The sequence below is a fragment of the Lingula anatina genome, chromosome 5 (genome assembly GCF_051362555.1).
Source record: "Lingula anatina isolate TDL-2025a chromosome 5, LinAna3.0, whole genome shotgun sequence".
NCBI lineage: Eukaryota > Metazoa > Brachiopoda > Lingulata > Lingulida > Lingulidae > Lingula > Lingula anatina.
The window spans coordinates 13,843,367-13,858,912 of record NC_141771.1 but is presented as its reverse complement, the minus strand read 5'-3'; the positions used below and the strand labels follow the sequence as shown (position 1 = coordinate 13,858,912).

General features: G+C 33.4%; 1 protein-coding gene and 1 long non-coding RNA gene across 2 annotated transcripts; both read right to left on the bottom strand.

Moving 5' to 3' along the window:
* Window positions 1-7,831: 7,831 nt before the first annotated feature.
* Window positions 7,832-15,445, bottom strand: LOC106160005 (inositol polyphosphate 1-phosphatase). Its single transcript, XM_013536496.2, has 6 exons — window positions 15,295-15,445; window positions 11,065-11,279; window positions 10,735-10,852; window positions 10,130-10,276; window positions 9,147-9,321; window positions 7,832-8,618 (listed from the first exon to the last, which is right to left on the bottom strand). Exons 2-6 carry the CDS (start codon window positions 11,272-11,274, stop codon window positions 8,006-8,008), a joined length of 1,263 nt encoding a protein of 420 aa, XP_013391950.2. The 5' UTR covers window positions 11,275-11,279; window positions 15,295-15,445; the 3' UTR covers window positions 7,832-8,005.
* Window positions 11,866-14,684, bottom strand: LOC147761677 (uncharacterized). Its single transcript, XR_015334755.1, has 2 exons — window positions 13,325-14,684; window positions 11,866-12,265 (listed from the first exon to the last, which is right to left on the bottom strand). It is a non-coding gene; the product is annotated as an uncharacterized LOC147761677 (long non-coding RNA).
* Window positions 15,446-15,546: the final 101 nt, after the last annotated feature.

The following is a 15,546-nucleotide window of genomic DNA, read 5'->3' as shown; positions in this document are numbered from 1 at the left end:
GCACCTTGATTGTAAGGTTTTAAGTTCAAACTCATTTGCGTAGGAGCCGGAGTGGTGTGTATGTGTGTGTGTGTGTGTGTTGGGGGAGGGGGAGGGGGTAACGCTTGGCGAAGCGGGGAGGGAAATGCGGCATTTTTTTTTTTTTTTTTTTTTTTTTTTTTTTTTTTTTTTGTTTAGGCACTATGTCTGTCGTTAGGAAGAAAGACCGGTTTACTATAAGTGTTAATAAAAATTAATTTGTTTTCAAATGTATAGGCCTATGTATACATATCGTATACAACACATGCTGTTATTAAAGGCAATTCAAATTATAGCCTATTGACCCATTAGAGCCTGCGTCATCAAAACAAACGGCAGCCATACTGGAGGGAGACCGGAATCGTCTGCTGCGCATGAACAAGCCATGTCTGTAGTTCAGTTTTCGTTTTCTGTATTTTTTTTCATATTTAACCGAGCAAAATGATGAATTACTGCAGGGTATTTGATCGAGAGAAGGTAACTTACTTTACAAGCGTTCACAGACTGCCTGCAGTGGTAAAAATCCATGGTGAAGGAACTAAAACCATAAACGGAGGAGAGACGGCGAGGTGGCTTTGAATCAAGACTCTTCGGAAAAGTAAAGGATAAAACTAATTTATTTAATAGCAAAGAATGAAGAGCCAACTGTGCAGATTTACCATAAAAGAAAAAACAGTAGAACACCAAAGACCTAGGTGTGTACGTTTGGGGCGCACGTATATATTTAAAGTAGTGCCCAAAAAGTGTGGATGGAGAGTGTGTTAATTTGTTAAAACGTGTGGAAATACCCAGGGTTTCGACTTTTATAATGAAGACTCACCTATTGCCTTGGGTGTAATTTGTTATCAGTTACGGTGCTCTCTAGATTTTATCGGCTGTCACCTTCCTCTTTTATACCTGGTTAGCATCCCAGCAGGCACACAACGTTGATTCAACGTTGAATCAACGTTGAATTTATGTTGAGACGTTGATAAACGTTGAATCAACGTTGATTCAACGACCATAATTCAACGTTGGCATTTCAACGTTGATTCAACGTTGATTCAACGACAACAAATTCAACGTTGGCATTTCAACGTTGATTCAACGTTGATTCAACGTCAACAAATTCAACGTTGGCATTTCAACGTTGATTCAACGTTGATTCAACGACAACAAATTCAACGTTGGCATTTCAACGTTGATTCAACTTTGATTCAACGTCAACAAATTCAACGTTGGCATTTCAACGTTGATTCAACGTTGATTCAACGACAACAAATTCAACGTTGGCATTTCAACGTTGATTCAACGTTGATTCAACGACAACAAATTCAACGTTGGCATTTCAACGTTGATTCAACGTTGATTCAACGACAACAAATTCAACGTTGGCATTTCAACGTTGATTCAACTTTGATTCAACGACAACAAATTCAACGTTGACATTTCAACATTGATTCAACGTTGATTCAACGACTACAAATTCAACGTTGGCATATCAACATTGATTCAACTTTGAAGTAAGATTGAGTTGATAAACCTACATTATTTCAACCTTATTCAACTTGCATTTTTGAATGTTGATGTTTGAGTAAATTTTTAACATTGATTCAACTTTGGCATTTCAAGTTAACATAATGACTATTCAGGAGGTAACTTATAATTAGTTAAAGATGTTAATTCAACATGGATTCAGTTTTTGCATTTCAACTTGAGACAGTATGCATGCCGACCGCGACGACAGACCGCAGGTGACAGTTATTTGAAGCCTATACAGACAAATCTGTGTCTGTAAAAAAAAAAAAAAAAAAAAAAAAAAAAAAAAAAAAAAAAAAAAAAAAAAAATTATATATATATATATATATATATATATATATATATATATATATATATATATATATATATATATGCCATCAAGCCAATATTTGGTGATGTCATTTATTTTATTTTTTATTTATTTTATTATTTTAATTATTTAATTTTTGTCTATTTTTTTTTTATTGACAAGTGAGTTGAATGCATTGAACTAACGTCATTTGATCAATTTTGATTTATCTCTCTCTTTCTCTCTTTTCTTCAAAGTCCCCTCATCATATTTGCACTATTTGATATAAATTGGACTTGACATTTGAATGAACTGTTAACTTTTTAGAGCTAAGTACTCGTTCCGTTATTCTTAAATTCCGCTTTTTATGACAAGCCGGTCAAGTACCCGGATGTAGCGTTTTTAGAGTTGTGGATACGAAGAAGCACAGGCGTATGAAACTGATACAATTCGTTGATTGATTCGATTCGTGATGCGATATAATTCAAAGGTATCAACACTGGAGACGAGGATTAACTTTAGTGCAAAACTACGAGCCAACTTTCTTTGAGAAAATGGAGGAAAAACGTGAAATTACGAAATTCGAAGCGTACAGAAGTCCGGAGAAATACGGGCCACGCTGGCTAGACAGTTTGCAGGATGAGAAAGAGAGAGATAAATCATTTGCTGACGGAAAAGGTTTGATCGTTTCAGAACCAACGGACGAAAAGAAATAATGAACAAAGACAGAAAATTAAAAAATACATGTCAGAAGAGACGCGCGCTGATGTAGCATTCAGGGGGACGTGTACAAGATATTTTCATGACTCTCCCAAACATATTGCAGGTGTGAAACATGGATACACATAGACTGTTAACACTTTAAATGAAAGTGCAACTCCAGAAACTGTGAGTATGTTAAAAACCGAAGTCATTTGACAAACCAACTCAGTCTAAACACCACGAGTTCAGACATGAAAAAACGAAGTAGAAACCACCCCGACTGAGAAAACATGGAACGTGCAACAAGTCTGCAAAACTGAAACTAATATTCATGTATATGACAGTTATGAACATGATAATCCAGGAGTGCATATACATTTGGTGTGGGGTAACCAATGCAATATACACTGAGACTTGGTGGAAATATAGATAGGCGGCATTTATCTCAGTGTACTAGCTGTATTACCAGATTCAGGCGCATATTGTAATATCATTGATGAAAATACATGGGGAATGCTGCAATCCAAGAAAAAAAAAGCGTCTCAGGCTCTTGTGGAGGACCACAAAACAAACAGTATTATTCAGACACGTCTGAGAAACCTTTAAAGTGAAGGGAGCATTTGAATGTGACTTAAAGGCAGACAAAGAAAGAGACCATGTGGAATTTGTAGTATTGTAGTGAAAGGGACATGGGGTTTGATTACCCTCTACCAGGGCGACTGATAGATTTTTACGGATATTCACAGATATGTCTCTAGCTAGATAGATTGTCATTTTAAGCTCCAAGTGACTAATCTAGCTAGAGACATATCTGTGAATATCCGTAAAAATCTATCAGTCGTCCTGGTAGAGGGTAGGGTTTGATATGAGTTGATTAGATTTGAGAATTTTCAATGTGGTTAGAATAATTATAGTTGGAGTTCATATGTTATTCTGCAAATGTTTGAAAAGACAATTTAAAAACTGAACTGTCAATTAGCATATATTTGAAAGGACAGTTTAATTCTCTTTAACAAAGGAAGGGATGTTGTGTTTTTACCTGACATTTAAATGAGCTGTTGTTAATTTGGTAGATGTACTTGTTACATTGTTAATTCCTTTAATTATTATTAGCTTGTCAAGGAGTCTGATGTATCATTTCTTAGTGATATGGATATGACAAAAGCACAAGTGTTCCAAACTGGTTCAACTCATTGAGTGATTTTATTCATGATGTAATTTCATTCAAAAGCATCAACAATATACTGGGGTTTGTGTTTGTGCACATGTAATTGTCTTTTTATTGTGCATCTATATCTATGGGGTATACATAATTCTTTTTTCAGAGTTTGCATGTATGTAGACAGCATGCAAGTTTAATTGAAACAGTTACTGCATGGTTATTTATAATTTTGTTATAATGAACTCTCTGTCATCTAAAAAACAATGTTTTTTCATTCATTATTCAAGATTTATTTATTACAGAACTAGTGATTATGATTATTAATGATATGTTTGAATTATAATTTACTTTAAAAATCACAATGTATAGTATAATTTAGGTTAAGGTGTGCAAAAATCCCCCCCCCCACTATGTACATGCATAATTAATTACAATTTTTGTGTTAGTTCAGATTCGATGTGCAGCTTTGTTTTTTTAAAAAAAAGTGTTGTTCTTAGTTTTTTATTTACTATTGCTATGTTGTAAACTATGTATATTTTAATTACTTAAATTAGCAGCATTTTTCCTTTTATGCAGTGACAAAATAAAGACATTGAAAATGCTATTTGTCTCAACTTTTCTTTAATGTTAATTCAAGATATAATCAATGCTAAATCAACATATAATCAACGTTAATTGAGATTTCTAATGTTGAAACAACGTTGAATTGCCAACGTTGAAACAACGTTGAATTGCCAACGTTGATTCAACGTTGACTTTTCAACGTTGATTCAACGTTGACTTTTCAACGTTGATTCAACGTTGACTTTTCAACGTTGACACAAACTTCCGTTTTCAAACATAAATTCAACGTTGATTCAACGTTGAGAATCAACGTTGATTCAACGTTGAATCAACGTTGTGTGCCTGCTGGGATTATTCCCAATTAGTGTCAAGGCTATATTTGTCCTGTACACAGCTGAGCTGGGCCAATTAAATCAATTACCTGTATGAAGTGTATTTGGAAGTTGGTGGCTTAATTTTCGATTTGGTGTAGTGATAAGAGTAATTTTATTTTGCAAGTAAATTCTACCTCAGGTGTAATTGACATATAACTTTAATAACCTCATGAAATAATTTTGCACTTTCCTCTGTAAAAATGTTAAATTCTGCTCCTTTCAACTGTAATGTTGTAAGTTATAATATGAATAAAAATCACTACATTGTTGTATTGTTATCTTTCTACTAATTTAGATTTACATGTAGGAAATTGATCAGGCATTTCCCACCAAGCCACACTGATTGGGTGCAAGTAAATTATTAAAAAAAAAAAAAGAAAAAAAAAAAACGGAAGCTTTTGATGACAGATACAAAAGGCAGCTAGATGACACACAAGGTAGAAGCAGCAAAAATATTCCTAGATCTCTGTGACCAGCTGAGGAGACAGGATCTGAACATCAGGAGAGTGAAATCCAGTGCATGACAGGAGTTATTTAATTGAAGCAACACTCAGAACTCAGCATTTCATGTTCACTTTTATTCATACAAAATGTGCACTTTTCCCATATGTTTAAGCAAATGGTTGCAGAAATCAATTCATGAACTGAATTATTATTTTACATTGGACATCATAAATACATGATTGTGAAAAATGCTTCTGTGAATGACTGAATAATAATAAAATCCTAACAATGTTGCTTATATGAATGGTTGCATTCATGGTGAATATTAAACTCTCTCAAACAACAGTCTCGTTACATGTACTTTCTAATGAACCAAAATGAAGTACAAGAATGCTGAAATAATTTAAAAAGTTGATGATGGTATAGAGCAAATGTTCTGCATACTATACTTCTGTACTGTATAAACAATAGCATCTGAAAATCCCCAATAATAGTTAGGCTTTACATTAAAAAAAGAGAACAACAAATACCTGATATTGCAGTTTTAAAGTAAATTTAAAATACATGAATTTTGTTCACTGAATACCTAGCAAAATATTCTCAATGCAAATGGTATATAAAATTTTATAAAATCAGTTTGATACAATACTTTTTATGACAGTAGATGTATTTTGAAAACTTATTTACAACACAACTCACCAGCTTTATTTTGATACAAAGGACACGTCTTTTTCATCATTGACATAGTTTCTATTGCTCCATTGATATCAAGTGTATAGTCCCATGGCAAATTCCCATTCTCTAAGTCCAACTTAAACTGAGGTTTGAGGATATTTGTAGTGCCTAACAAATGCTTCTGTGAATGACTGAACTAATAATAAAATGCTAACAATGCTGCTTATATGAATGAACAACAGTCTTGTTACATGTACTTTCTAATGAACCAATATGAAGTACAAGAATGCTGAAATAATTTCTGACAGCTTCACGATGTAAAGATAAGTCATAACTAACAGCAATATTTCATGTCATAAGACAATCATACATTCTTCCTTGAATCCACAAGGGTTTATCCTAATGATCAGCTCAAATTTTTTTATATCTATCCTTTATGAAAACAGTTGCTTCTATTTATGGTTAAACTTATGATTACACATTAAACTCTCTCAAACTATAACTGTTATTACCCAATGAACAAGAAAAATGAAGTACAAGATAACTGAACTATCTTCTGACAACACGATGTTGGGTAAGTAGCATTTAGTAGGATTTCACGTTTTTAGACTGTCTTGAGTTCATATCGGTCGATCCCGCTGATCAGCTGAAGCCTCAGCTTGTATATATCCTTTTCCCTTTGGTGTCCTTGATCGTGATATGAAGTTTACTTTATTTTATTTGGTTTACCTATATTTACGCTACTATTCCCCGTCGTTCATTCCCTCCAGCATGGCCGCGGGACTAGTGTTACGGAGCAAATATGACGTCACTGTAATCGGTTAATAGGCCTACAGCCAAAAATATGTTAATGTTTTGATAATAAAATAAATATTCCATTCGCTTTATTTTATCTTTTATGCTTATATATCTAGCTGTGTCTTGATACAATAATTGATATTTAAATAATTTTTCATGCTGTTAATCGGTAATAAATCTCCCGCTCGGACGCGTTAAATGCCCGCCATGTCGCGGGGAGCAGGGGACCGGGGTTTCAATTGACTAGTGCGCATTACTTATACTTGGTTTTAGAAAAATTGACCGCTATATGTATTCTTTTATACAATTATTCTGGCCTGTAATTCTTTTGTGTGTGTGCGCGTGTTTCATAAATATTTTTATTATAATTTCGCCAATGAAATAATAAAAATTAGCATACTTAACAAAAATGACGGTTTTCAATATACTGTGGTTAGTTTTCCATTTAAAATTTTCTTCAAACGCACCTTAACTATATTTAAGACCCGGATTTGGGTCCAAAATAAAATCTTTTTTTTCCATCGTAGGGCCTAAGTATCTTGGTAACAACCTCTACAAAAAAAAGCAACATTTAATGATTAAGTACAGTAATTTAAGTTGCTTTCTCAGTTTCGTTGATAGGGGGTAGTGATTGCAGTAAACAATAAGAAGGCAATGCCAAAGACAAAACCAAGTGGGGTCTTTTTAACGCATCCTGAACACTATATGTTAATGTTGTCATGGGACTGAAGGCTGTGTTCACAATGGAAGTGATCTTACTAGCAGGATCGTGTGTGTGTTTGGCAACTACGATGAGGTTTGCAAAACAAGTCATCCACAGAACGATTCCAATCCTCCTTTTGCGTTTACATATCAATGCTTTTGTAATACAAATTTTTAGACTTTCATATTTAGTCAATGTACAAAAATATTCATAAAAGTATATAATATTTACAAGAATGTATTACCAACAGGCATACATGTCCCTATGACAGAAGGGAAACTGCGTTTATCCGTTTTCCCAAAAATTCAGAGACACCTATACCTGGCAAAGTCAAAGCATGTGTATCCTATTTTTTTTCATTATGGATGCAAAGTCAGAAATTTACTTTAGAAAGCACACTCCCAAATGTAGATGCATTCTGAAGATGTAACCATGGTGAGAAACCAGAGAAACCCAGTTTAATTACTTAGCAGTTTATTATCAAAGGTTGACAAAAACAATTATCATTGTTGTTCCATAGAAGTCTTCAGTCCCTCCACAAATAACATACTGCAACTTCAATTAACATTATTTAACAATCATGACATAGACAATAAAATTAATTTAGCATAGTATCACAGATAATTTTTTATACTGGAGGTAGGGTTGGTGTGTTAAACAGGGGAAGGGGGCAAGAAGCATAAGAGGGAGAGAGCAACTTAAAAAGAGAAAATTTACTCCCTTCTTGATATTCTGAATCAGTCATTGGTCAAATCATTTTAACACAAACATCTAAGAATATCTGAAACATATTTTATGTCTCTGTAGGCTAAAATGCCCCCAGCATTGGCCCACTGTTTTGCCCCTAATTCCTTCTGCAGATTCTTAAAATGGTAAGTCAACTCTGTCTTTTTAAGGCCATCTTCTAGGTGACCAGTGTCCTTGCAGGACTTGACCACCTCCCACGCTTTATGGAAGTCCAGCACTGCCCCGCCCATGGTGCGGAGAATTGCATGACCACAACAAGTGTCCCATCTATAGATGGCGCTACCAGAGTTAAAGTAGGCCACCGTGATGTTGTCCAATATGGAGAGAGATTTGTTTCCAGCTCCCCAGGCATGAACTACTTGAAATTTTGCAGAAAATTTGGATAAAATCTCTGGATTTTCACCTGGGCTGCTGATAATTTTTGCCCGGGTATCTGGTTCTTCCTGACTTGCGTTTGACTGTGCTAGGTGTGACATCTTCACCTTTTTTGATTGCGCTGAACTTGTCTCATCCAAGTCACCCGACTGCTCTGCCAGATGTGATGCTGAATCTGTTTCAAAGGTTTCAAGGGAGTTGATATTGATAGACTTGTAAGAGATGCCCCAAATAAATCTGCTCTGCCATCTAAATGAAAAATTATAACATAAATTAATTAAGACAAGTGTTATGACCTTTTTCACTTTCAGATATAGATTATTATTTCTATAACTATTTACCTAAATATCCTATGCCAAGTAAAATACCTATAACACTTATTCAGAAAATGTGGCACTGATCAATTAATTCCACAAATTGCACAAACAATGTCCTAAAATTAAATATTAACAGTCAAACTGAAAAACAACTATAAAATAATTTAACTTGTAGCAGTGATTAGAATTATCAATTCTAAATAGTATATATTTATTTGAAGACCTTTTCCATAAAGATACTTTGACGCATAAAATGTAATGAAAAACTTTTAAGAAGAGTTTAAGACATACAGTACAAGCAGCACTGATTTTAGGAAATAAAACCAAGCAACAAAATCTAAAAATAAGACATAAAAATATTATACATGTACAAACAAACAAACAAACAAACAAAAGAATGTGTGTGTGTGTGTGTGTGTGTGTGTTTGTGTTAACAGTCATCTTGAAGAACTCCTCATACCTCTTAGTACTGGTATCCCGTGTTGAAAAAGCCTGGTTCATAACACCAATAATGGGGATTCCAGATTCTCTGTCGTATACTCCTATGAGCACTGTGACACACTGCAAACCATTCGAATATAGACCTTGAACTGGGCATTCATCTTCTATACCAGCTATGTATTGAGCTGTGGCATCTAAAATTATAGAAATAATAACATTTCATGGACAGACAAATGAATTTTTAAAAGTACATATATTTACATGCTTATCTACAGTATCAAGAATTCATTTTTCCTATCCATCAAACAGCTTAGAAGTAAACAATGTCCATTTTGGATTTAAAAATTTAGGTTAAAAATATTTTGTCCAAATCAAGTGAAAATATAAGGTAGCATATCTTTGCTGTACACTCTTTTAAAGATTCATGCATATGACAGCAAATAAATGGATGCACTTAAGGCATATTCATTCTAAATTTGTTCAAGAAGAAATGGACTTAAAGGGATAATAACTCTTCGTTTCGGCCAAAAAATGAATTTTCCTGGAGTAAACAACAATTTTCCCATACTAACCAATGGTTAATGATTCCATTTTTACATTCAAAGTTAGTCCCTGGTTTTTTTCTAAAAAGTTTGGTTTTTTGTTAAATCTCTTAAGAGATTATAACAGAGTATAGCCATCAATGGAGGTAACGTGGTCTAAAGACAAGCTCAGATATCAGAAAAAATAGCTAGAACTGCCGTTTTTTGGTAAAACAGAATATATTATATTTGTATGAGTTGTTCACAATGTTTTTATTGTGAAATATAGATCTCACACGAAGAGTTATTATCCCTTTAAGGTGAATAAAAATACTGTGGGGAAAATAATTCAGATTTTTTTCTTAAAGATATAACATATCAATATTTCAAAGGTTGTGGGGAAAAAACTGTCAGCTTTTTAAATGATGTAAGGTATTGTTTACAGAGAAACTATTACTTCTGGAATAGTAGACTTACTTACCTATGGGATCTATCCAAATTCCTACAGAGTCCAAGGAGAGCCGCTCCGTGACAGCAGATATCTTCTCAATATCAGGCAGCGTAACATCTTCATGGACAACTTTGGCAAGGAGTTGAGGGGCTTTGGTGTTCCCTTCTAATACTTTGGCTGAAACAGAAAGAACAGTTGTGTTTGGAGTGAAAATGCTTAGGTCAAAGGCATGAAAATGAGCATTTGTTGTGGCTTTGTCATCACACCATTAGTTTATAAAAGATAGTAATTAATATTGTAAAATGAAGTTGAATCAAAATATAATAAAACAGGCCCGTAGTCAGCAATTTCAAATGAGGGTTTCCTTTTCTGAAAAAGTGGACCTTTTATCATAAAATCTTGATGTACCTAGATCAAATTTTACCCAGAGTGGACCTTTTCCAGCAAAAAGGACAGTTCCTTCGAACCACCGAACCCCCCTGGCTACGGCTCTCTATAAAGAACTTTTAACAATCAATCAACAGTTTGTATCACCTGTCCCATTTTCAGAGAAAAACACATGGCAGTTTTGGTATCAGGAAAGAAGCTCTTCAAGAATTGAAAATGACTACACGTGTATGTATACTAAGATATACCTAGCAGACTGCATGTTTCTTCTTCTGTGTCACAAACTCTGACATGAATTGTCTCTCCATTAGTGTTGGTGAACTCACTCTCTTCTTCTCCATAAACAAATTTCTCAAGGCCTGGAAACTGAAAGAGACAAGGATATTCTCTATCAAATAAAAAAGACAAATTTTTCACTTTTTTTGTTTCAAGTTATTTATTTATAAATATTTTTGAGACAGTGGGTGTAGGTATGCACTTGACCTTCCTGAATTAATCAGTCAAAATAAACTTCTTGTGACTCATTTTGATGTGTTAAAATATGGGTAATCTGCCTGCTCTTTATTTATTTATTTTACCTGTTTCGCAAGGTCATGCTTAATAGTCTCCTGTATAAGAACATCTGCTAAAGTTTTAAAATCTTGTTTAACTTTATTGTGTTCTATAATCTCTGGTTTTTCTTCAATGAGTAAAGAGAAGAGCTCTTCCTCAGCTCTAATGGCCCTGGCAATTCTTGCTCCTTTTTCTGATGCCCTAATTAAAGCATGAGTCAAGTCTGAAATCTTCATGGCACCTATTTAAGTTTAAGAAAAAGGGGCATATATATATTTGAAATCTGATATCAGATCTCCCAAATAAATATAATAACATATAGTACTACAGTAGCTACTGTATAACAGAATGAGAAGACCACCCTTACGAAAATTTCCTATAGGATTCCTATAGGAAATTTCCTATAGGATCCTATAGAATTTCCTATAGGTTCCTATAGGAAATTGGCCCAATTTCCTATAGGATCCTATAGAATATCCTATAGGATCCTATAGAATTTCCTATAGGTTCCTATAGGAAATTGGCCCAATTTCCTATAGGATCCTATAGAATATCCTATAGGATCCTATAGGTTCCTATAGAAAATTGGCCCAATTTCCTATAGGATCCTATAGAATATCCTATAGGATCCTATAGGATCCTATAGAATTTCCTATAGGTTCCTATAGGAAATTGGCCCAATTTCCTATAGGATCCTATAGGAAATCTTATAGGATCCTATAAAAATTTATATTAACTGTTTTGAATATTTTTACAGCTTTTTATATATTGTTGGAACTTAGGCAAAATTGGTAATAGGCACTGGTCCCTCAAAACAAAAGAGAGTATCATGTTTACATTCTTTATTCAATATATAAAAATGTATAAATGTACATATTCCACAGTATGCTATGCAACCAGCTTACTAGAGAATTGTTTCATAGATTTTTGCAAATTTAACGATGCTGCTACTGCTTTTGAATTATAAGTTCTATAAGTTATCACAAGGATCAAATATGTCTTGTCAAGCTGTGGCATCACTGTCTTTTTCTTGTGTGCGTTCGAACTCCTGCCAGAATGAGTGGCTAAAACCTCCCTTGGCCAGATTGTGTACATTGTCAGCATACTGCTTTAGTCACTTAATAATTGAAGAATTTTAGACAAAAGTCTTTTGCACATTGTTCAACTTTACTGTGATAGTCTTCTTAAACTCCATCTAAGTTGTGTTGAACCATTTGCAGACACAATCTAAAAGAAAAACATTGTGAATTTCAATTAATTGTACATGTCTACAAAAATGCAAAATGATGAAGGAAAGATTTTCTAATGAGATCAATAATAATTGTTGCACCAATTTTATTTTGAGCATTTCATAGCCTTTATTAGTTAACTGTTTTTTTCAAAGACAAGGTATTAAAGCTGGATAATTTGTAAAAAAAAATTTTTAAGAACTTGAACATATTTCATAGAACCAAGCCCACAGGAACAATCAGAAACGAATTTTAAAATGCAGAAATCAGCAGTGGAGAAAACTCTACTCTGGTTAAATATGCAATTGGGCCATTACAGAGCTGTCAGGGCCAAAAAAAGTCTCAAAAACTCATGGAAAACTAATTTCCGAGGGTAAACAGTAATTCCCTATATTCTGACCAGTCTTTGCTTGACTTAAATCATCAGTCCAAACCACAAAAAAAGCAACTCCAAGTTAAAATTTATAGCTTCCGTGTAAGCAAAATGGTCAGATTTTCACAATGCACATTTCATTTCCAATATGTATAGGTAAGCAAAAAATATTTTTAAACAAACTATGGTGTTTACCTCACATTTATGGTTGAAAAGAAATTAAATGAAAAGAAAAGTTGGCAAATAAACGATCCTGAAGAACATGTGAGGTAATGAAATTTGCCCTGACAGCCTCTCTAACATGTTAATTGTATGTTATTTATTAGCATAGGTCTTTCTCAGTTATATATCATGATGGTTCCTTTGAGGCAGTTGTGGATAACATTAATAGATAATTTTTAATAAATCACAAACCAAAAGTTATATGAAATGTAATTTTTTTTTTAGATTCAACTGCATTTATAGAAATATTTTGATGGGCAATTGATCACAGTTTTATAAGAAATAAAGAGAATAAACAGTATTTCTTTGTTGGCTAAAAGGGAAGCTATACTTTATAAATTATAACTTGTTTAATGTAATATAGATATGATGTTTACAAGGTACACTACAAATTAGATCAATCATCTCATTTTCAATTTGATTAGATGCCCAAATGATCCAATGCATTACTGTAATACATACCTTCCTCAATCTGATTTTTCTACACTCTGTACCCTTCCACTATGCTCCAGAATTTAAACTGGCTTGATAGCTGTACACTCATTTGCTGCTTGTCTCATATAAACAAAGACTTAGACAGGATACCACACATCTGATAACACCTAATAGGCGGTTACTGTTACTAGTGTAACAATAGCTACAGGAGTAGTGACCTAATAATAGGTGCCAAGCTAACAAAAGAAATTCACAGTTGTTGAATCTATGGTTATGGTTGGTGGAGTAGGGCATTCTCTAGCTAACATCAGTTGCAGGCCCGTAGCCAGCAATTTCAAAAGGGGGGTTCTTTTTCTGAAAAAGTGGACCTTTTCCCATAAAAACTTCATGTACCTAGATCAAATTTTACCCAGAGTGGACCTTTTTCCAGCAAAAGGGGCGGTTCTTTCGAACCCCCGAACCCCCCCTGGCTACGGGCCTGAGTTGACTGTTAAATCTTACAAGTGATTGAGCATAAAATTTATCTTTATAAACATTAATTTGTCCTTGTTTCCCATCCTTTATGAGGGACAGCTAGTACTATACCCTAAATGTTCACTTACTTTTACATTATATTTTATATATTAGGCAGGATTGCACTTTCACAACAGCCAAGGTCAAGTACAGTCTGATTAGATAAGGTTGACTTTCAATAAATATGAAATATGAAGTGAATATGATCACACAAAAAGTAAAAATACATTATATACTGATATTTAGACCAGTTTCATTATTTTTCATTCAACCTGGCCTAATAAAAATTCACAATTAATATGGATTAACATAGGATTTCCTATAGGTTCCTATAGAAATTCCTATAAGATTTCTTATAGCATCCTTTAGGAATTTTTTGATGGTCTGAACATAAATTAAAAATCAAAATCATATACTGATATTTAAACCAGATTCATTATTTTTCATTCAACCTGGCCTTACAAAAATTACCTATATGAATTGGCATAGGATTTCCTATAGGAATTCCTATAAGATCTCCTATAGGATCCAATAGGAATTTTTGTAATGGTCTGAACATAAATTAAAAATCAAAATCATATACTGATATTTAAACCAGATTCATTATTTTTCATTCAACCTGGCTTATAAAAATTCCCTAAATGAATTATATTAGCATAGGATTTCCTATAGGTTCCTATAGAAATTCCTATAAGATTTTTGTAATGGTCTGAACATGAATTAAAAAAAAATCAGCTTCAATGATTTGGTACAAAAACATTCCTAATGATAAAATATTTCTCTATAAAAGATTACTTTAAAATGATCAATTTTTTTCAAAAATTCTTTAAAAAAGAAATTAAAGAATTTTTATAAAATCCTATAGAAGACTATAAGATTGTGCATTATAAACAATAAAAAGCATTTTTGCTTTAATAGTGATATATAATTGACAATTCAACTGATAAAATGGACCTATATCAAATATCTATTGTTTAGAATGATATATGTTTATAAGATATGCATTTTTCTCAAGATTTTAACTTACAACAATTTCCTATAGGATCCTATAGGAAATCCTATAGGAAATGTGCCCTATAGGATCCTATAAGATTTCCTATAGGATCCTATAGGAATCCTATAGGATCCTATAGGAAATTTTCGTAAGGGCAATTAAATCTGAAAACGAATGATTTTAATAATAATAATAATAATAATAATAATAATAATAATAATAATAATAACAACATGAAGATACAAGTTAAACCGACCGGGATGCATTGCATTAAGAGTAGGTAAATTGCATCGAGGGAGGGGAGATGCGGAGGGGGGGGGGGGAGAGAAAGAAGAAAGGAGGTGGAGTCACCGGCGAAAAGATTTGGTAGACCTTGCACAGGTGGAGGGAAGAGAGAAGTAAGAAGAAAGAACGTAAGGTTAAAATACTTAAGACACTTGGTAGCTATTCTTTTAAATTTCTTAATTACCCAGTTAATATTTGTTTATACCTGATTTTTACTTGTTGAATGTCTGCTTGAAATCTAGCACTTGCGAAATACGTCATCAAGATTTGCATTACCCACAATGCATTATTAGATATCGAACTTCCTGTATGGAGGGGAAATTCTGTCCTAATATTTTGTTGTTACAAATCCGTCGAAATCACCGTTCATCTTTTTGCATCGTCAAAATCTAAAAAATATTCTTAAAACGTAAAGAGTTACGAGTCATTTGTTTCTAGAATTTACAGCTGATAACGT